This window comes from Dermacentor silvarum, chromosome 9 (assembly GCF_013339745.2).
Source record: "Dermacentor silvarum isolate Dsil-2018 chromosome 9, BIME_Dsil_1.4, whole genome shotgun sequence".
Classification (NCBI taxonomy): domain Eukaryota; kingdom Metazoa; phylum Arthropoda; class Arachnida; order Ixodida; family Ixodidae; genus Dermacentor; species Dermacentor silvarum.
This window is the reverse complement of record NC_051162.1, coordinates 22377308-22400836: the sequence shown is the minus strand read 5'-3', so window position 1 is coordinate 22400836 and position 23529 is coordinate 22377308. Positions and strand designations below refer to the sequence as shown.

Genomic DNA, 23529 nt, shown 5'->3' with positions numbered 1-23529 from the left:
TTTGCCTCTTTCTTTTTTCGATGATTTTTTTTCTACTTTGATGTCTTAGTAGCCTTTTCTGTGAATTTTTGCTGGCCACTCAGTGCTTAATACAACAGCATCAGACACCATACTAACTGCTTCTCGGATCGTAGAAGTCACCTGTAAGAGCCGCTAATTCGCAAATTTTCGGCGAGTGGAAACTACGCTGGTGGAAGCGCTGACCTTTGCATTTACGTTAGACTTTGTTCTTACGGCATTGCTGTTTCCCAACGGGACAGTTGACTCGTCACTGCAAGGATAAAGCTATCGTTAAAAATAACAAGGAAGACGCCGAGGAACAATAAAAATAAAGAAATAATAAAATGGAGAAATTAAGAAACAAGTCGTCATCATCACAAAGCGACCTTTTGCTAAATATGAAGTGGGCAGAGCTACAACATGGCGACCTTGTCCGACAACAAGTCACCGGCACTGGTACAAGGTGCACGGATCCGAAAGCAGTGGCACGATGCTTCGTTTATAGGCCCCTCAATGTTCTACAACTTCCCTGCAGCTCATCTGGGCCGTGACGTCACCTGAAGTTCCTGTTGCGGTGACCCCCGCGGATGCTCATCATCTCGTTGAGGGTCTTCCCCCGGAACGGCTCGTGCACCTTGGCCGTCCATGAGCTCTGCGCCTTGTTGATGAGCGCCACGAACTCCTCGCTGTTGAAGGGGTCCACGGTGTCGCCTACCCCACGCCTATAAAGCAGGCACAAGAAGGAAATGAAGCACGTCAGCCGTGTAGGTGTACATGACGTAGTATTAAGATTGCAAATCGGGCATGTTGGCATCGGTCCATCTTCAACAGCACCCCTTCTGCAAGGGACAAGCCAAAGAACACAAGACAGTAGATGAATTGTCCTGTGTTGTGTCACTTCTCCTTGTTAAAAGTAGTGCTATTGAAGATGAATGGGTGTAGGACATCGACTTTGTCTTTGCTGAAGTCTCTATCAAAAATAAGTGTCGCGCACATATGTTGTCCATTGCTTTAAACACACGCTATCGTGTCAGCGAAAATAACACCGATAAATTTTCGTTTGTTTACTGCGCAATGTGGTTAAACATAATACAAAATAAAAGAAACGGATAAATATGTGCGCGTTGCGCACATGTGTGTCAGTCGCAGCTTTACTGACAGTTAAATTCAAATAGAAACAACCGGTATGATTGCCAGACAGCGTTAGCTTCTTTGAAATTCAGTCGAGTTCCGTTGTTCTTCAGTTTCACCATGCAACCTTCCCTCGCCCGACTTTACCACATTCTTCTCTCACTCCTTCACACAAACAACAAAAATGAATTCTGGGATTTTACGTACCAAAACCACTACTTGAGGCACGTCGCAGTGGTGGACTCCGGGTTAATTTGGCCTACTTGGTGTTCTTTAACGTGCACCCAATGCACGGTACACGGACGTTTCTGCATTGAAATGCGATTCGAAATGCCTCCGAAATGTGACCGCCTTGGCTGGGCGCCCTCCGTCTTAGTAGTGCAATAACGCCATCGCCACTACGCCACCACGGCGGGTTCTTACTCCTTCATAACCTGCTCACCACATCCCCTATAATTCCTTTTCATGGGACCGACCCTGTTTTCATTACACCATCTCTGGGATTGACCCTGTTCCGTATAATAATGTCGGCACGCTGAATCCGCACGCTGTAGTCGCAGGTAAACCGACCCAGTAAAATTGCCAATACTCGAGGAGGAAGGTGAACGATTTCATAAAACAAATGTGCGCTCGAAGGCGCATATTTGTTGCAGCGAGGTTACCTAGGTCCCACTTGAGTAACACGAGAACAAGGTGAGAGCAGGAGCCAACGTTTCGACAAGTGGACTTGTCTTCTTCAAGGCGACATATGCTCTCCTCGGCACAGTATATATAGGTTGGGTTCTTCTAAAGGGGAGAGAAGGTCAGGCGGGTGGGTGAGGTAACGAGCGAGAGTGTGTTAGAGGCGAGGGTCATCATCATCGTCATCAGCCTATATTTATGTCCACTGCAGGACGAAGGCCTCTCCCTGCGATCTCCAATTACCCCTGTCTTGCGCTAGCGTATTCCAACTTGCGCCTGCGAATTTCCTAACTTCATCATCCCACCTGACTTTCTGCCGTCCTCGACTGCGCTTCTCTTCTCTTGGTATCCATTCTGTAACCCTAATGGTCCACCGGTTATCCATCCTACGCATTACATGGCCTGCCCAGCTCCATTTTTTCCGCTTAATGTCAAGTAGAATATCGTCTACCCTCGTTTGTTCTCTGATGCACACCGCTCTCTTCCTGTCTCTTAACGCTACTCCTAAGAATTTTCTTTCCATCGCTCTTTGTGCGGTCCTTAACTTGTTGTCGAGCTTCTTTGTTAACCTCCAAGTTTCTGCCACGTATGTTAGCACCGGTAGAATGCAATGATTGTACACTTTTCTTTTCAACGACAGTGGTAAGCTCCCAGTCAGGATTTGGCAATGCCTGCCGTATGCACTCCAACCCAATTTTATTCTTCTCTAAATTTCTTTCTCATGATCAGGGTCCCCTGTGAGTAATTGACCTAGATAAACATACTCCTTTACAGACTCTAGAGGCTGACTGGCGATCCTGAATTCTTGTTCCCTTACCAGGCTATTGAACATTATCTTTGTCTTCTGCATATTCATCTTCAACCCAATTCGTACACTTTATCGATTAAGGTCCTCAATCATTTGTTGTAATTCGTCTCCATTGTTGCTCAATAGGACAATGTCATCTGCAAACCGAAGGTTGCTGAGATATTCGCCGTCGATCCTCACTCCTAATCCTTCCCAGTCTAAGAGCTTGAATACTTCTTCTAAGCATGCAGTGAATAGAATTGGAGAGATTGTGTCTCCTTGCCTGACCCCTTTCTTGATAGGTATCTTTCTACTTTTCTTGTGGAGAACCAAGGTAGCTGTGGAATCCTTGCAGATATTTGCTAAGATATTCACGTATGCCTCCTCTACTCCTTGATTACGCAATGCCTCAATGGCTACTGGTATCTCTATTGAATCGAATGCCTTTTCATAATCTATAAAAGCCATATAGAAAGGTTGATTGTACTCCGCAGATTTCTCGATTACCTGATTGATGACATGGATATGGTCCATCGTAGAATATCGCTTCCTCAAGCCAGCCTGTTCTCTTGGTTGGCTGAAGTCAAGTGTTGCCCTGATTCTATTGGAAATTATCTTGGTGAATATTTTATACAATACTGAAAGAAAGCTAATGGGTCTGTAATTGTTCAATTCTTTAACGTCTCCCTTCTTATGGATAAGTATAATGTTGGCGTTCTTCCAGCTCTCTGGTACACTTGAAGTTGTGAGGCATTGCGCATAAAGGGCCGCAAGCTTTTCAAGCATATCTCCTCCATCTTTGATTCAATCTACTGTTATTACGGCGAGGGTGTCGAATTGAAAAGAAATATAATGCCTTACTGATAGTCGGTGGAGGAGTTTGAGGTAGCGCCGTGTGTTAGCAGGTTGACGTGTCATGGAAGGTTTCTGTGTACATGGAAGGGGTCTGGACGACATGTGGTAGAGGGGGGGGGGGGGTGTCTGCTCCGCTGGAGGTCAGGGAGCTATCGCGTCTGACAGGGAGAGTAAAAGTAGCAGCACAAAAATGGTGTTCGGGCACACAAACAAAAAGTAAAACGTGGGGGGGGGGGGGCGTGGATATATAGATAAAAGAACGAAAGGATTGAGTGAAAGCAGAGGGAGGTTGGAATATTATTGACAATCGAATAACGCACAAAAGAGAAAAACTAAGCAACTCAATGAACAATGAGTGCTGTTGCCTATACTTTTCAATTTAGCATGGCGAATACATTCTAACGCTCCCTTTGAAGCGTTCATGCCTATTGGTTTCACTGTCTTGAACTTATGAATGAGGCACGATTCTCTATATTTTCTGTCTCGCGCAGAACGAAAATTTTACTCTAGTATTTAGAGTTTCAGTTCATCAAGGTTATGACCTGATTGGTTGAAATGTTCGGCGACGGCTTTGGGAAGCTTTTTAGCTGTGTCCGCGTGATGTCCGTTTAGTCTGATGTTCATTGATTGTCCCGTTTCATCGATATATTGCTTCTTACAGAAGGAACACTCAAACATATCAATTACATCGGAGCTAGTGCAAGTAAAGCTAGTTCAAGTACCGCAAATGGCTACACACAGGAAGTAAATACTAGCTTTACTTGCACTAGTTCCGATGTAGTTTATATAGAGAGGTCGTCCTTAGGTACTACATTTCTCTAGCCAGCTATGTACTCTGCCCAGGGTGTAACGGGAAGAGGGGAAACGAGCATGATAGGTGACGACGACGACAGAAGCAATATGCAAAACATATAATTGGTGAGTCTTGTCAATGCCTACAGTCCAGACCCGCTCTTTTCAAAAAGTAAAGTAAGGCCTAAATGACCTGAAAACTAGATCTAACCACACCAAGGACGTAAATCACGTCCGCCTACAATGGTTGGCAGTCGAGACGCGCAAGATCATTAGTCAACTTTTGTCAAGTTTAACTGAACTTTGTCGCCGGTAGAGCAATAACCACAACCTCTGTATTACTGTCGTGATGTTATACCAAGATTATAAAATTTGTCGTATTTTATATGTGTAATTAGGGACGAATTACAGCAAATGATTGAGGACCCTAACCGAGAAAGTGTAAGAGTGGGGTTGAAGATTAATATTCAGAAGACAAAGATAATGTTTATTAGCCTGGCAAGGGAACAAGACTTCAGAATCGCCAGTCAGCCTCTAGAGTCTGTAAAGGAGTATGTCTATCTAGGTCAATTACTGATAGGGGACCCTGATCATTAGAAAAAAATTTACAGAAGAATAAAATTGGGTTGGAGTTCATACGGCAGGCATTGCCAAATCCTGACTGAGAGATTACCACTGTCGTTGTAAAGAAAAGTGTGCAATCATTGCATTCTACCGGTGCTAACGTATGGGGCAGAAACTTGGAGGTTAACAAAGAAGCTCGTGAACAAATTCAGGACCGCACAAAGAGGGATGGAACGAAAAATGTTAGGCCTAACGTTAAGAGAGAGGAAGAGAGCGGTGTGGATCAGCGAACAAACGGAGATAACGGGTATTCTAGTTGACATTGAGAGGAAAAAATGGAGCTGGGCAGGCCAGGCAATGCGTAGGATGGATAACCGGTGGACCATTAGAGTTACAGAATGGATACCAAGAGAAGGGAAGCGCAGTCGAGGACGGCAGAAAACTAGTTGAGGTGATGAAGTTAGGAAATTTGCCGGCGCAAGTTGGAATCAGCCAGTGCAAGACAGGGGTAATTGGAGATGACAGGGAGAGGGGTTCGTCCTGCAGTGGACATAAATATAGGCTGATGATGATGATAAGAGTAAATAAATGACACTGTTCAAAAACAAAACGCTTAACTTCTTTGATCGAAACAGCGCAGAAGACGAGAGACGGTGAGTGGCAAATCGGCACACTGCGCTCTGTCTGCCACGCGGGGCGTCGTGTCTTTAACGCTGTTTTGATTAAAGATGTTGCTTTACCAACTAGCTCGGATTCAGTACTTAGTGCAGTATATTTAATTTCCCGTATGTCAAATAAATTATGTATTTTTTTATTCTGTCGAGCCTATTCGAGTTCAATAAAAAGGAATTTTTAAAACAGAGTATGCAGAAAAAGGGGGCGCAAAGGTGAAGATATTGTATTTGGACATTCTGTCATAATAAAATATGACCAAATACAAAAAGATAAGAAAAATATAAATTTAAGCAAGAGAAGAAAAGCTACACGAACAATGCAAGTGTAGGAGAGTAATCAGAGAGCCTTTACCAGCACAGCGGTTGCATGTAATGAATACAAACGAGGCAGTGCAGGGAGCTGCACTACCTCGTTATATATACTGCCATATATATACATCACTAGCAGCCTCTACACAGCACTAAGCAGATAACGCGTGTGCCTGGTGGTTAGTGGCTGTGACGTAAGTGCCAGCACGTCGCCTCCTAGATTTTTCAGCGTGCTGCGGGCAGTCGCGAGCACCACCTAGTCTTGGAGGTCATGCCGAAGAGCCGTTCTGGGTCACGCATCACTTCCGGCGAGCTGCAATAGAGGAGTTTATGGTAGCGACAGCTACATTGGCCGCATTCTCGTCGTTTCGCTGTGGCCGGTGGCCGCACCGCGAGCTGAGCCATTGCCTAGCAACCGCCGCGGCGTTTGCCGGTGTTTGCGCGTTGCCGGAGTGGCCGGCGTTGCGTCGCCGGAGGAGCCGGCGTTGCATCGTATATACAGAAGGGGTGGCTTGGTGGGATTCGTCGGGAGATATGGAAAGTGAGTCGGAGAGACTGAAAGAAGCCAGGCTTCGTCGTCGGAACGAATCCAAAAGGAGACAGCGAGCCGATGAGAGGGAGGAAGAACGAGCCGCACGCGTCGAGAAGCGTCGTAAGTACGAAGCGGCCAGGCGAGTGCATTAAGATGAGCATGGTTCGTCGTCTAGTTCGGCATCTCGTGCAAGGGCCGCGGATCAACGACGGAATGAAACATCAAGCTAAACAATAACATTAACGGTACCTCTCGCTACGCACACCCAGGCATAACTGACTTAAGCCACAGCCATTTTTTTCTGTTTTATTTTGCGTTTTATTGCGATAGCAATTATATGGACACTTCAACAGGATTTCTGCCGTCGGCGTCGCCGTCGTCGTCGCCGTGAGGTTCCGTATAGATTCCAAGGGCGATAAAATCGTCGCCGCGCGCCGTATGCGCGAGTTAAAGCGTGCGGGGGACGCGCGCTATCACGGAGAGCCAACGCACGGCGGAAAGCAAACGCGATTGTCGCCCAAAAGGCCGTGGGGGTATAGGGGGGAGGGAGGCGGGGCGACGCTGTGCTACGGCACCAAATGCTTATCCTGCAACCCAGCGCAAGGAGAACTGGCAACGCAATCTCCCACGCGAAAGCAAAAAAAAAAAAAAAAACGCGGGGAGGCAGCGCGGGAGGGACGGGGGGAGCAGCTTCTACTCTGCCAACAAATACGCTTGCACTGGCTGTGGTGGCCGTCGCCCGCACCGTCTCTTTATCTCCACCACGGCTCTGACCTTTATGCGCTGTCCACTCGCCGCTCAGTTTCCGTTGAAGCGATAGACCGCACGATTCCTCGCCCGCTGCAGCGGCCGCGCCAGCGTTTTGACAGTCGTTGTCTGCGGTCATTCAGTGTGATCTATTCATGTTTGCTTGTGAGCGATGACACCACGCTTGTAAATTCAGTTAGAAAGCGAATGTGTCCAAGTTTATGCGGTCGATAAAACTACTCCACTATCCCTACTCCGAATAGCTCTCTACCAATTTGCTGTCGCAATTGATGCTTCGCCTTTCGGGCGAAACTGCGACATTTTTTGTCACATTCGGCACAAAGAACACAGGCGTTTCTTGCGACTTTTCAGGGGCGTTTTGACTCGTATCTCAAACGGAAAATCTTGCACGGTGGATCCTCTATATCTCAATTGCCTTTTACGGGGTCCAACGTTTCGTAGCAGTTTGCTTTTAGAAGAGAAAAACTGCTCAGATGACGACTCGTGTAGAGTGCTTGGAAGTAGTGAGCTTGTTCTGTTAGAACGTCAGAGTGTTGATTCAGCGATAAATAAGGCCGGTCCGGGGCTTTGGGTCTTGAGGAGAAAGGCAAATTGCGTGGGGGCGGTGAAGACCAGAGGGCTGCAAAAGGGGGGAGCTCAATGGAAGGGTAAGCGTGAAGTGATGCGAACGCTATCTTGAATAATGTAGCTTTGAGTGTAGATTGAATATTTGGACGCAATAGAAAGGTTAAAAGGGCTTCCTTGGTCGTTGATGCTTCCAACCCGTGTCAATGAAAATACTCTTATCATTATCGTCCTCGCCTGCTCGTACAAGTGATGCTTGCGGAGAAGCAGATGATGCATTTGTTGCTAAGAGCTCCGATTTTCTTTCAATGAATGAATAAATAAAACAACATGCGCAATTCTCTTGCAGCCACGCCGACGAAGGTTTGCACCACCTCCTTATCGAATGCTCAAGACTTGAGACTGCAAGGCGAGCTCTGCGGGCGTATTTATCGCTATTAGATAAACGACCGTTCTCCCTGAAGACGTGAATATTGAGTGCATGGTCAACAGTGAGGTTCCAGAGAAAAGCGCTTGTGGCTTTTAAGGTTTGTCAGAAAATACAAATATATTTTCATTGAATCATGCAAGTGTACATGTTTATCTTCTGTAGCTTCCTGGACTCATGTTCGAAACTTTCTGTTCATATTCATTGACAGCGTTAAGTGTTTCTTGACACAGTTTTGCGATTTCAGTTTGTTTGTCATGCGACGAAGAGCAGCCGTTGCTACCTAAAGGTGGTAACCACTCTTTAAAAATCAAGGCATTAATTCAGAAAAATTCATACAAGAAGATGCGCGAAGAGCTTTCATTCGACTAGCAAGCTATCGGCGAATACGATATAGTCGTTTGACCCGATCGTCGTCCCTTCCTGTGCCATCGCATGCCTCTCTGCTCAAAGTAGTATTCTCTCAGTGGAACTGCAGTACTTACCTGAGTGGCTCAGCCTGCAGCGGCTTTCCCTGCTGGACGCTCCCGTCCCGACGTCCTTCGAAGCAGGCCCAGTTGTGACCGAGAATGTCGTGCGCCCATCCCGCCTTGGTGCTGCTGCAGAAGCTCTCGCTCTGGCTGTAGTTTGAGAAGGCAAAGTACCTGCAGAAAAGGATTGAACCCCGGTTCGAGTCCGCCCACTAGGAGAGGCACTTCATCGCGCATGCATTTCTCGGCTTTTCATAATTCAGATATCAATTTAAATTTTACTTCATTTCAGTTATTTTCATTTATTTTCACATTAAGGGCTCCAAGGCATCTCATAAGGGACGGTAGGGGGCTCAATTTCATGCGGAATTATTAACTTCGAATACATGTTAAAGACATAAAAAGTCAAGTATTATGAGGCGCTTACAAGTATAAATAATAAAGACTATGGATAAAGAATGTATATCATAAATACACAAGCATTAATAAGAACAAGGAAGCGGATCCTCGTGGGCAAGTAATATACATGAAAGGACTGGTTTAGCAAAGACTTAAAGAAAGAAAAAAGAAAGCAAGGTTAGCAAAATAAGAAATGAGGATGGGGTTAAACATAAGCGAACAGAAATATGTTCAATATTGTTGTAAGTTCCGAGACACTAAAGTTTTCAAATGGAATTTAATGCGTTCCACAAAGAAAAAGCTGAAAACAGGCAGAGTTAAATCTGTATAGGTTTATAGCTTGTAAATTTACATTTACATACTTATTTTGTTTATGCGCTATATATCTACATGTCTACATTTGATTTACGAATATTTCAATTTGTGTGCGCGGTAATGTTGCTCTCTTTTTCATAGTTCGTATGTTTTATAGCTGCCGGTTGAATGTATACCAACTTGGCTGGTATGGGTTGTGTCCCCTAGACAAGTGTTGAGTGCGAAATGAAAATTATTTATATAGATGTAAATTGCATTTCGTGATAATATTAAACTGCAAAATTTGGAAACAGACCGCTTTAGAATAGGAACACGAAATGTGTTGGAGTTTCAAGGACATAGTGCTGACGCGGTTGTGTCCGAGTCGCAAACAGCGCATGGTGTTCGCGTCGAGCCGATTCAAGTATAGGAGGCGAGCACGAATATGCTTCAAAAGCTTTGCGTCAAGAAACTCTTAGCAGCAGCAATCGAAGTAACGGCACTCGGCTTACACCACGTCCGGCCACATTCTATCGCAACGTTCGTAAGCGATGAACGTACTGTCGCTTTTTCTCACCTAAGTTAAATGAGATAAGATTCAGCGATAAATTACCTTTGTTTTTGCGTTAACTACAAAGAAATTGATCAGTGAAATGGCACAAGAGAGAAGGAACGCGCAGCGAGCCCCGTCCCTTCTTTTCTGCCCGTTGCGGTTTGCGCTTGTCAACTCCATTGATAATGTATAACAACTTATCCTAATAGCGATTGAGATCGCCTGTGTATTATGAAAGCTCTGTAGGCTTAAACAGGGAGTTCGCAGACACTGGAACTAGAACACTTAAGCGACGTGTACAAAAAAGGAAGAAAGACACGGACAGCAATTGATTCGTGTACGTGAACATTTCGAAAATATTGTGATCTCCGAAAGGGCTCAGCTTCGTTTGAATATTACGAGTGCTTAGTCCGACTGATAGCTGACAGCTCAGACAATGCGACATCTGCAGTCTCCTGAGGACGTCTAAAAATAAAGGCTGATAACACTCGGTAAGGCCACTGTGTTCACGACATGGTTTGCTCGAAGTACAATGATAACAGCTAGGCCTCTTTTTATCTGGCATTGATGGCTATACGTCGCGTGGACATTCTTCTTAGAAGAAGTGGGCATTTGGCGTGTATCCCCGAGCTCGCCTATTTTGGGAATCCTCGCTATGAAGGCAGATATTGTGACATAGGAGTGAAATCCGAACATGTAGGCAGACATCAAAGAAGTCAAAGACAGAAGTTAGTGGTGAAATTGTGCCTGCATAAGGAAACAATTGTTGAGAGCGATAACGGCGGTAACGACAGCGTTGTCGGATGATCAATGCACGCCCCGGTTAACAATCAGCCCTTTTACCTTGGGTCATGTGTTTGCGTGTCATGCAGTGGTCATCCGGACATATCGATAATGTATACTTGCTGCGCGAGCTTCGCGTGTTAGGCTTCCTTAGTGAATCAAATCTAGACGCACTAGGTGAAACCATTCAAGAAACGGCTGACAACGAACAGCGTCGACTTCAAAAAAATTTTTGACGTTAATTTCAGGTCTTGAAAATATCCTGATGTCAATGAATGTGTTAAACGACATTTTGGGATGCGTTTAACGTCTTTATACGCCGTTTTCTGCGCAGAATAGATTTCAATCGGCGTCTCTTTTATAAGACGTTTTTTCGTGGTTACAGATTCCCACTCAGCACTACGAGCGTCATTATACGTCGTGTATAAGGGGTTTCACCTGAACGATGTCCCAATGCCCAGTGTTGTTCTTACCACTTCACCCATATTATGATCTAGTAGAGCGCCGCCTACCCAACAGCTCCCAGCTGCCAAGCGAAACCCAGAAAAGTAAGCAGACAATGCTTCGCTTTATTAGACAGAACACTATACGCTCGGACACGTTCTGAGAGAGCCAACGGCATCGCTGTAGTCGCGCAGAGACGCCGAAGGCGTTCCTCTCAAAACAGTAAATATCCCCCACAGTTACGCGGACTCATCCGATCGCCTCTTTTGCAAATGTCACGTGCCCAACGTTCACTTGTACTTTTTTCTACTTCTGCTCCACTAGCTACAGCTAACACACCACCCCTTTCGCATGCAGTGCCTCTTCGTGTAATGTCATCTTTTTAACGCGACAGGGTTAAGGGCTCCCTGTCGCAGAAAATATGGTGTTGGCGTCGGCGTCCGGTGTCCAGCCGCTTTTACCGTCAGAGATAATCAGCCCGTGTATATTTAGTATATGGATATGCCACGCCGTGCTAAATGACATGCGGTATATGCGCATTATATTGCCACACCATTCTATCACTAAAGTTGGTCGTACCTTGTCTTACATTCTTGACAAAGTTATTCCTCGGAGATATCATCAGCATCAGTCTATATTTATGCCCACTCCAGGACGAAGGCTTCTTCCTTGCGATCTCCAATTACCCCTGTCTTGCGCCAGCTGATGCCAAAACTTGCGGCTGCAAATTTCATATTAAAAAGATTTTAACTGCGCTATGAACAGGGACAAAGGAGGACGAAAAAGACAACACGTGCGCAGAACGTGTTGTCTTTTTCGTCCTCCTGTCGTCCTCCTTTGTCCCTGTTCATAGCGCAGTTAAAATCTTTTTTAATATGAACTTCAACCAACTAGCCCAACTTGGTGCACTACCGCCTGAAAATTTCCTAACTTCATCACCCCACCTAGTTTTCTGCCTTCCGCGACTGCGCTTTCCTTCTCTTGGTATCCGTTCTCTAACTCTGGTCCACCAGTTATCCATCCTACGCATTACATGGCCTGCCCGGCTCCGTTTTTTCCGCTTAATGTCAACTACAATATCGGCAATTCCCGTTTGTTCTCTGATCCACACCGCTCTCTTCCTGTCTCTTTATGTTAGTGAAATATTTAAAGCGCCAAACAGACGACACAAGAAAAGACATGATGATGATGTATGGTGTTTAATGGCGCAAGGGCCAAGTATGGCCAAAGAGCGCCATGCCAGTGTTTGTGAGTTTGCAGTGGAGCGATGAATTCTGAGAAATAGATGAGACGTGGCTGTAAAGAGGCCTAAAATAGTCGCTGTAAAGTGCGTAAAACATACATGTATTAAGATCATGGCAATGGCTAATGAGGTGTGCTATGAAAATGAAGAATGCATTGAGGGAGAATGATACGATTTACAAAATATAACAGATGCAAGAATTGGCCAGAAACACAATTGCCTAAACAAAGCCCTTGAAACACAAGGGCCTGAAGGCACGTGCTATAAAAATAAACTATCACAGCAGCATCCTCTGGAGAGAGGATGCGCTATGAACTTATTGGGCTAATAACGTGTAGTACAACATCGTTCAAGAAACGGAGAACTGCTTTGGCGTTAAAAAGAGGTTCTTCACCAATAAACATCGTAGGATGAAGAGGGATATGATAGTGGTATGCTACAGGGAAATGTTTCCTTCTCTCTGTTTCGGCTTCCCGACACTCCAGTAAGACGTGAAGTACGGTCAGCCTTTCCCCACATCTGCCACAGAGGGGAGGTTCAGCACCAGTTAAAATATATGAATGTGTACCATATGTATGTCCTATTCTAAGGCGGCAAAAGAGAACTTCAGTGTGTCGTGACTTTGTTAATGATGGCCAGTTGCCCAAAAGGGGCTTAATTACATGGAGTTTGTTCAGTGTTTGTTCATCCCATAAGTTTTGCCAATAGTTTCTGAGTTTTTTGCGTAGAAATGGCTTTAAGTCTGTGGCAGGAACGGGTATGGAAAAATTGCTAGGTTTTGTTGCTATGGAAGTTGCCATTTTGTCGGCAAGCTCGTTACCCTCTATATACCTGTGCCCAGGCACCCAACATATTACAACGTGTTGATTAGAAGCATACATATTGCAGAGTAATGAATAGAGGTTATTTATAACAGGATTTTTCTGTTTTCGTAGAGATTTCAAGAAAAGACATGGACGAGCGCTTACTAACAACTGATGTTTTATTGAAAGAAACAGACAATATATAGGCATATCTGGTGGCGTAAATCACACGTTGTCGAAACCCCATTTTATTCTTCTGTAAATTTATTTCTCATGATCAGGGTCCCCTGTGAGTAATTGACCTAGATAAACGTACTCCTTTACAGACTCTAGAGCCAGAATGGGGATCCTGAATTCTTGTTCCCTTGCAGTGTATTGAACACTATGTTTGTTTTCTGCATATTAATATTCTTCAACCCCACTCTTACACTTTCTCGGTTAAGGTCATCAATCATTTGCTGCAATTCGTCCCATTTGTTAATGAATAGGACAATGTCATCTGCAAACCGAAGGTTGCTGAGATATTCGCTGTTGATCTTCACTCCTAAGCCTTCCCCGTCCAAGAGCTTGAACACTTCTAAGCATGCAGTGAATAGCAATGGAGAGATAGTGTCTCCTTGCCTGACCTTTTTTTTTTTACAGGTAACTTTCCACTTTTCTTGCGGAGTACCAAGGCCGCTCCGTAATCCTTGTAGATATTTGCCAAGCTATTCACGTATGCCTCCTTCATTCCTTGATTACGCAATGCCTTTATGACTGCTGGTATCTCTAGTGAATCAAATGCTTTTTCATAATCTATGAAGGCCATATAAAGATGTTGAGTGTACTCCTCTCCCTCCCTGTCATCTTTGTGTTCCCTTTTCCTATCCCCGGTGAACGGTAGCGAACCGGACGTTATTCTGGTTAACCTCCCTTCCTTCTGCCTGTCTCTTGCTTCCTTCCTTGATTGTACTCCGCAGATTTCTCTCTTACCTGATTGACGACATGGATATTATCCATCGTAGAATATCCCTTCCTGAAGCCTGCCTGTTCTCTTGGTTGGCTGAAGTCAAGTGTTACCCTGACTCTATTGGAAATGATCTTGGTAAATATTTTATACAGTACTGAAAGCAAGACAATGGGTCTATAATTCTTCAATTCTTTAACATCTCTCTTCTTAGGGACGAGTATAATGTTGGCGTTCTTCCAGTTTGCTGGTAAACTTGAAGTCGTGAGGCATTGCGTATAAAGGGCCGCAACCTTTTCCAGCATAATATGTCCTCTATCTTTGATTAAATCGACTGTTATTCCATCTTCTCCAGCAGATTTTCGCTTGATCATGTCTTTCAAGGCCCTTCTAACTTCATCACTAGTTATAGAAGAAGCCTATGTATCCTGTTCATTACTACTTCGAATGAAAGTAGCTTGGCTGTTCTGGGAACCATACAGGTCGGTATAAAATTCTTCCGCTGCTTTGACTATGTCATCGAAATTGCTGCTGATAGTACCGTGCTTATCTTTCAGTGCATACATTTGGCTTGTCCTATGCCAAGTTTTCTTCTCACTGATTTCATACTGCGTCCATATTTTACTGCTTCCTCAATCTTTTCCACGTTATATTTTCGGATATCCCTTACTTTCTTCTTGTTGATTAGTTTCGACAGTTCAGCGACGGCTCCGCGGTAGCTCAATGGCAAGAGCATCGCACGCGTAATGCGAATACGTGGGATCGTTCCTCACCTGCGGACAGTTGTTTTTTCATCAATTTTCATTTCCAATAATTTATAATTTTTAATTCAATTAGTAAGTACAAGTAATTTCCCCTATGTTGTCCTTGGTGTCATTGTTTGTTGAATTCTTATGATATAAATAATAATAATCGTGCCCCTCGGCTTCCTTTCTTCTCGTTCATTACATAACGAGGGCTCAAATCCGGCAACATTGATGCCTTCAGGTAGAATATGCGGTTTTATTGACCAGTTGTCATCACCCAAAAATATCACGTGCTCGTGACGCCTGCGGCTGAAAGGATGTTTCACATCCACCGCCATGGTTTGTGAGTGGTGGCGCTGGCTAACACTCCCAGGGTTAGTTCTAGTTGTAAAACATAAATACCCCAGAAAGCGGATCGGAAAACGGCTCCGCGGTAGCTCAACGATAAGAGCATCGCACTTGTAATGCGAAGACGTGGGATCGTTCCCCACCTGCGGACAGTTGTTTTTGCATGCATTTTCATTTTCAATAATTTAGCATTTCTTTAATTCAAGTAGTAAGTACATGTAATTTCCCTATGTTGTCTTTCGTGTCATTGTTCATTGGCTTCTTATGATATGATTCATATATATATATATATATATATATATATATTGTAGCGAAGCGCTGGAACTCTGAAGTGGGTCGTCCGCTCCAGCGCCTTGAAGTGGGTCATTCGCTCCAGCGCCTTCTAATTTGCCGCCTAATAAACACCCTTATAATATATATATATATATATATATATATATATATATATATATATATATACATATATTATGAGAAGAAAGCTGCGCGGTCGGCCTGCATCAATGTTTTGACCTGCTACTCGGCGTTAGGGGAAGGGGTATGGGTGTAGAAATACGGAATAGAGAAGACATTGATTGTGAGGATGAAGATGGTGGTGAAAAACTTGCATGGTTCAAGTCTCCTGTTCGGTCCGCTGTCATGTCAAAATATGTCGAGAGCCTTCAGGCTATCAGGCTCATGGCCGGGTTCAGGATAAGCTTCCAATAAAACCTTTCCAGTCAATGGTGCAACGACACATTTCGACAAGATGTCTGTCAGCAATTTCCTCTGTACATCAAATCGCGGGCAGATGCAGAAGAGATGTTCTGTCCTCACAGGAATACCGCATTCGTCGCAATTGGGACTATCCGCCCGGCTGATGAGATGGAGGTAGCGCCGGGTGAAAGCCACGCCTAGTCGTTTATTCCTCGGAATTTCGAGAATGACGGTCTACAAACTAATGTCATGAAACAAAACACCGACAACGCATGCCTTTAATTTTAAATCGTCTCAGACTCAAACATTAAACGCGCGAAACAATGACCGAAACCTCAAAATGTAATTTTTTTGGCGCGGCTGTTCACTACCTCCGGGATCGGCCCACGCAAGAGGCCGCGATTCTACCAGAAATCTCGACTTAGTACATAGCGTTCGCCGCCAGCGTTCCCCGGTAAACATTACGGTCACATAAGCTGCAGTTGCCGGGAAGCGTGTGAAGAAGTCATGGATCTTTGAATGATGTCGCGTTCCCCTTTGAAAGGCGAAGCTGAAGCGTGATCCAAGTTTTTGCGTTCACTTTCACACACACTTGACTACGCTCTCCTGCAGATTGTGTCTCCTGCAGACTCCCTTGCTCCGCAACCTCCGTACATGGTTTGCTCTTTCTACTCCAACGGTTTTTAGCCTGTTTTTGTCTTATCTCCAGCCGAACGGCATCTATCAGCTCCTTGTAATCCCTGAAATTTGCAGGAAGAGCTCGTGTTTTCTCGTTTCTCGCGATATATAATATTTCCTTTTCAACAATCTTTCTGTATTCTATTCGTGTTGCTTCCTCCTTTACGTAGGTATATCTCCCAAATTTCAAGGGTGGGTGTATGTTCATGATCACTGCACTAGCTACGTTTTCGTTGTTCATTTAGAGTTGTTTCGTCCAACCATCTATGAAAAATTCCTGAAGCTAGGGCGCAGTGGGTACATAGGACTTCCCATTACCACATCTGGCGTTGTCTGTACATGACGGATTTTCTCCGTGATAACTAGTAGAAAATTCGTTTCCTTGTACAAATCAAGCTCTACAGAAGCGTTGGACACAGTACGTATCTGTTTCATACCTGCCAAGTTCTGGAGCAACTAAATCCGGGAGATCGTCCGACCCGGTGGGGGGAGGGGTCAATCGGTGACACAACAACCCTCAATGTCGATATTTTCAAGTACTCCCAGCCGAACTTCATTACCAGTTTATTTACACATATATAAACGATCATTTCAACATCAAGGTCTCACTTTAGCAAGCATTTTGTTGTTGCTAATTTCGCCTTCAAAAATTATTTAAATTAGTTAATTCTCTGGTCTTACGTCCCACAACCACCATCTGATTATGATGCACGCCGTAGTGGGGAACACCGGCTTAATTTCGACCACCTGGGTTTCTTTAACGTGCATCCAATGGACGGCACACTGGCGTTTCTGCATTTCGCCCCCAATTAAATGCAGCCGCCACGGCCGAGATTTGATCGCGCGAAGTCATGCTTAGCAGCGCAATGCCAAAGCCACTAAGCAACCACGAAGGGTGTTGAGAAATTCTACAGATAATGATTGTTGTAAGAAATTCCTTTTTTTTTACATTTTGCGAGGTTGACATTTCCCAGCGTCTTGGACGAGCGGCATTGTGTCCTCGTATTTTTCACTATATTAAATTACCACTCGCACTCTGCATTGCTCTGTGGTATCAACAAATTACCCAGCGTCACTTCGGCTGAGCACTACATTCAAAATAATTGAAGATACTTCTTGCGTTAGCGCTCCTTGCTTTTAAACCCATGACTGACCGTAGGCCTATGCAATATGCCAGAGGGGCTGACGCCGAGGACAACGATGGAGAGTCTAGTGTTGCTTGTGGCGAAAGGTGGCTTTCGCTCGTTAGCTTAATGAGACTAGGACCACTAGGGCACCCAACAACCCCGTCAGCGTAAGGAGTGGCTCTGCGGTGAACGAAATAGCGCAGGTATAGGGTTTCCCTACTTCTTTCTTAACAATGTTTTGCGCGATGACATTCCAACTGGATTATTTATTTTACTTTTATTTATTTAAATCATACTGCAAGCCGTGTGGCCTGCAGTATGATGCAAATGATGTATGTGATGATGGATTAGATTAGGTTGAATTTTTTTTGCCAATGTCGCCTGACAAAGCGATGGACGCCGGAACGGGACAGAGCAGCAATTTCCGGGAGATTTTTCTGTCAACCGTACAACCGGAAATAATGTTCCAAATCCGGGAGTCTTCCGGTAATCCGGGAGACTTGGCAGGTATGCTGCCTCGATCGGCCATGCTCGCATTCATATCTCCTGCTAACATTGTGGCGTATACCCTGTTGAAGTACACGCTGAGTTCAGGCGTTAGCACTTCACTGAGCGTAAGCGTCGGTGCGCGATGCCACAACGAACCTCATTCTCATCTTCTTCAGGCCCTTGAGCACGCTCCACCAGCAAGCTCCACCAATATCACCTGGGCCGGTTTTCTGAGCTCTTTATTATCGCTTCTAATAAAGCCAATCAATTCTTTTTCATTTGTTCTATCACTAGCTGTCCTATGTAAGCTACTTCCAGCCACGTCTCTTTCGCATCTCCTGTGCCTCTAATCCATAGATCTGTGACTTCGCACCTCGTCCAATGCCTACGCTTCCGCCTTCGACGCACTCATTGTATTGTACCCTTCCTATACTAACGATTGCCACTACCATGTGGCTGCTCCAGATCTCATCGAGCGGTCAAAGTTGCGGTCAAGGCGTACGCGCTAAACGCTTCGTCATTCAGTTGTGTTTAAAGTTTCAGCGATTTGTTCCGATTGCGATCCTTCTCTATACCCATGCAACAAATTGTACGGCCTCTATATTTATTCTTTGCGGGACACTTCTTGCCCCCTTGTGCTCTAATTCTTTTGCTTTCTGGTGTGATGCTTCATTCATTACTTAGTCCACCTTCCAGAGTGGCCTTGTATCCAGGGTAGAAAGACTACAGCTCATCCCGCAAATTGACGTCCCATCGGCAGGGCTAAGCGCTCACTAAAATGTAGCGTGTCATGCACAAACGCGCCGCCTCAGTCCGCTCGGTGTACTTGCCGGTTCACGCCAGCTACTGCAAGTGTTATTAGAGCTCACAGTGCGCCGCGTGGTAGCGGAGCGGCCAAGTCGCAATCAAGTGTAGGTCTTGAATTTGTGGATATGAGGTGCCCACAGTTTAGCACCGGTGCGGAGCAGGAAAGGATATAAAGCTCGCTTTGCAGGTGCAATCGGTTATACACGTGCTCTCGTACCTTCTGAAGTTTATCACAACTTCGAATCCCTGGTTATATATCAGGGTCCAGGTCCCTCGGTTTCCACGTTCGTCAGTGGCCAAGTTCGGGAACTCCAGAAACAACCGTGTCTTGGTGGCGCCTCTTCCTGCAATAAAGACGAGGAAAAATAGCATCGCTCTTTTAAGAAAAATATAGAGATACAACACGCCTGTTAGAATCTATGCGAAAGTAAGCTTTCATAGAGTGGTTTATCAAATCCTATAAAACTAAACACGATACGTACGAGTAAGATGCCTGCCGCGTGAGCCGAGAAGCTGGTTCCCGCCCCTCTCTTCTTTCCTCCAATCCACCAGGGTGGGCTGCGAGCACTAGCCGCGGCGGCAACTCAAAACCTAAATCGCGTGGTGCTGCTTCCGAGATTTTAGCTGCATCTGTTGCAATCCTGGAGGCATGACCCACGGCCTCTCGTCAAGCCATTGGTAGAAAAACTACAGCCCATCCTGCAAATCGACGTGCGCTCCTGCCTCATAACCGTCACTTCCTCCGCAACAGGACCTATAGGGTAGGCAGCGAGCGCCGCCTCTCCGCGACTAACCTGAACCACGGAAACCTCCACTCCAATGGGGAAAACGAAAGACGTGGCAGGCATCTAGTAAAGGAGGTATTGGCGAGGCGTAACCTCATTAAATTTTCATGTTTATGCACTCCACAAGTCACAACTTTGATGGTATGTAATGTTCATGTTTATGCTCTACGCCATTCCGAAGCTATGCCGGAATGCTAACAGCAGTTGATGAGAATGCACACGGTGAGATGTTGACGCAATAATACCACGGGGACGAAGACGATGTTTGGTGTTTGTCGACAGAAGAATGGCGAGATGCGTATGCATAGAGAAGTACGAAGTGGCAGTCAGTGGAAAGGTTGACTGCTATCCGCCCATTTCATTCCTGCCTCTTTGGCCTATTGTGCACTGGCTCGCGCACTGCTCTCGCACATATCCCGTGACGCGACACACGCACCAATCATTTCCATCGCGTTCTGTTACTTCTGTCGCTGGCCTTGCATTCCAGTCAGCGCCGCACAACTCTTGCGCTACATGGCTGCCTACAAATGATCTTCATTCTAAGAGTTTCGAGGGATCGAAACATGGTGACCAGTAGGTCACTATCAAAATGTCCGTCACATTAATCAATACATTTACGCATGGCCCACCAACGACATCAGACTACGCGGGCGCACTTAAATGCATGAAAAGCTGCAATCGGACGATGAGAAACAGCGAGTTCGGCAGCACACCAGCTACGATGCTGATAAGCGGGTTGCACTACGTTATACAGGTTAGTGCATACCTTCCTCTTAATTCAATTCACATGGGACTTGCCGGAAGCCTTACAAGCACCGTTCGTATTTTGACGTCCGGTACAATGTTGCACACCCGATGTCCAAATACGATTCGCTCCGCGCGCAGCTTCAGATGGCAACATTTTAATATCATCCCACTTTCGCGAGGAAGGACTGCAGATATCATGTGATAAGTGCGAATTAACGTCGATGGCGGTATGGCGGAGGCTGGTATGACGAGGACGGAATGAGGACAATTGGATAATGATGACTGTGTGATGACGATACCCTGACGACTACGGCATGACGAGAGTTGGATGACGAAGTTATAATGACGGCAATGGAACGACCATGAGAACGGTATCACAACAAATGCATGACGACGACTACATGATGACGACGCAACTAAGACAGTGGCAGGACGACGGTATGGGGACAATGGGATATCGCCGAGGGTATGACAATGACCTTATAATGACGATGGAACGACTTCAACGGTATCACAACCACAAGAACTTACCTATATAAGTGCTCGTGCATGCATGGTTATAATATATGTTAGATAAGCCCCTATGAGTGGTCCAAACTATTAGACAACTTGGTTCAATGTGTCGGCGTGAAAGGTGTGACGATGGTGGTATGACGAAAACCAGATGACGCTGAAATGATGACATCATCACAGCGATGGCAGGAGAACGAATGCATGTCGACTGTATGACAACGACGTCGTAAGGACGACGAGAGTCGGACGATGAAGCTGAAATGACTACAATGCGACGGCCACAATGGCATCACAATTGTCCACGAGCACATACCTTGTTAACTGACGATGGCCCAACTACGTGATGCTATACCAGCAGAGACGTTCCTCACGGCGGTGCTCTCAGCCCGACGCTATTCAACCTCGCTCTTCTTGGACTCGCTGAATACTTACCAAGTACCATTAAGATTTCAATATACGCAGACGACATCTGTGTCTGGACTTCGGCAGTCACACGTTCTGAGATACGTGCGCGGCTTCAAAGAGCAGCAACTTTGACAGCGAGCTACTTGTGTAAACAAGGTCTCAGCATATCACCAGAAAAATGCGCACTAGTAGCATTTACTCGCAAACCAATGACGCCTTATGTCATCTCAATCAATGGGCGGACCATTTCCTATGTCAGAACCCACGGGTTTCTTGGCGTAATCATTGACCGAGACCTCTGTTGGAGCCCGCACGTGGCCTACATGAAACGGCGCCTGACAGCAACTTCCCACTTGTTTCAATACTTGACAGGAAAGACGTGGGGGATGTCAGTAGACGCAATGCTGAAACTCTACAGAGCTCTCTTTCTCGGTTTTTTAAGATATAGTCTACCTGTACTGAACAACACTTGCAAGACAAATATTCGTGTTCTGCAGGCAGAACAGGCTCAAGCACTCAGAGTTTGCCTTGGTTTGCCCAGATGCACGTCAACAGAGGCAACTATTGCGATTGCTCGGGACCATCCGATGCAAACTCACATTACGGTGGAAGCCCTGAGAACTCGCATCAGACATTTTGCACGTGCCCCCTATCACCACCTTGCAACACTACCTTCAGACAGGCGCCAAGCATCGTTATTCTAAAGCTATCATCAAATACAACGACAAACTTCCCTCGGGCTTTGCCGCTGCATGTAAACCATCGATACCCCCTTGGTGTCTTATTAGCCCCACAGTACATCTCAGTGTACCAGGAATCAAGAAAAAATCTGAGCTGTCGTCACTTGTGCTGAAACAACTGTCTCTTCTTCTACACGAGAGGTATGCGGACAGTGTACATATTTATATTGATGGTTTCACAAACCTCCAGTGTTCGTCCGGTGCTGTGGTTGTCCCAGCAAGAGCTATTAACATCAGCTTCAGGACTGACCACCCAACGACATCGACATCTGCAGAACTAGCTGCTCTTCACGCTGCACTTTGTTTCGTCAATCGCGAACCACTTCGACAATGGTCAATCTTCAGTGACTCCAAGGCAGCCCTACAATCTGTGCTATCAGCTCTGCGTCGCGGGCAATACGAACAGCTCGTATTTGATATTAGATACCTACTCCATACATCACATGAGAAAGGACACCACGTGGCATTTCAGTGGATCCCAAGTCACTGTGGCGTCATAGGGAACGAAGACGCCGATAATGCCGCTCGTGCAGCTCTTGATGACACACAGGAAGAGGCCATACTACTGTCATAGTCCGACGCAGCCAGCAGACATCTTATTCGTTTCTCATTGGAATGGCGGACAACGCTCTTTGCAATGCCTGTCTTTGCGAGGAGACACTCGAACACATTCTATGCGATTGTCCTGAATATAATGTTCCGAGACAGTCCCTGGCGTCCGTTCTAGCGCAGCTTCACAATAAACCAATGTGAATTGCAACGATTCTCACGTGTCGTCGACAGAAGACATCGTAGCTGAAGGCGACGAAGGGACTACTTAGGTTTTGATAAGAAACGGGCTTGGACAAGCGGTTGTGACAGTGATGTCACATACCACGCAAGAGTGACGGACTGTGACTGACGATGTGTGCTGTGCTGTGTGGTCTCTCTCTCCTCCCCATCTTTCATTCCCCCTCATCCCGCTGCCATGTGTAGGGTAGCAAACCGGTTGTGCTGAACTGGTTAACCTCCCTGCCTTTCCTTCTCCACTCTTTCCTTCCTTCCTACCTAGTTATCCAAGCGAGTGCACAACTTGGTTCATTGATTGGGCACGAAAGGCATGACGACGACGGCTAAAGGAGAGTCCGATGACAAAGCTGTAATTTTGACGATAGATTGATCATGACAGCCCAAGCTGGTCGACAACTTGTGCAACTCTGCCGGCGTAACAGGATAGACAGGAGATCGTGGCAATCGCTTCCCAAGATCACTCAAGACGGTCAAAGCATGACGATGACTGTATGACCACGACGAAGTGACGACAATGGGATAACGAAGGAGTGACGTCGATAGAACGAGAAAGGCGGTATGCCGACGACGCATGACGACAATGAGATGAAGATTCTGATATGATAACGAGGGTAGAATGACGAAAGCGTTCCAATTACGGAGT

General features: G+C 45.7%; 1 protein-coding gene and 1 non-coding gene across 2 annotated transcripts in view; one reads left to right on the top strand and one right to left on the bottom strand.

Annotated features, from left to right (window-relative positions):
* LOC119465154 (dipeptidyl peptidase 1) overlaps positions 1-23529 on the bottom strand; it is a 59181-nt gene that overhangs the window by 23396 nt on the left and 12256 nt on the right. The window contains exons 2-4 of the mRNA XM_037725955.2: positions 19125-19251; positions 8570-8728; positions 558-722 (exon numbers count right to left, since the gene is read on the bottom strand). Of these exons, the coding sequence (XP_037581883.1) occupies positions 558-722; positions 8570-8728; positions 19125-19251 (451 nt within the window). The remainder of the gene's footprint in view (positions 1-557; positions 723-8569; positions 8729-19124; positions 19252-23529) is intronic.
* Positions 15193-15264, top strand: Trnat-ugu (transfer RNA threonine (anticodon UGU)). Its single transcript has one exon. It is a non-coding gene; the product is annotated as a tRNA-Thr (tRNA).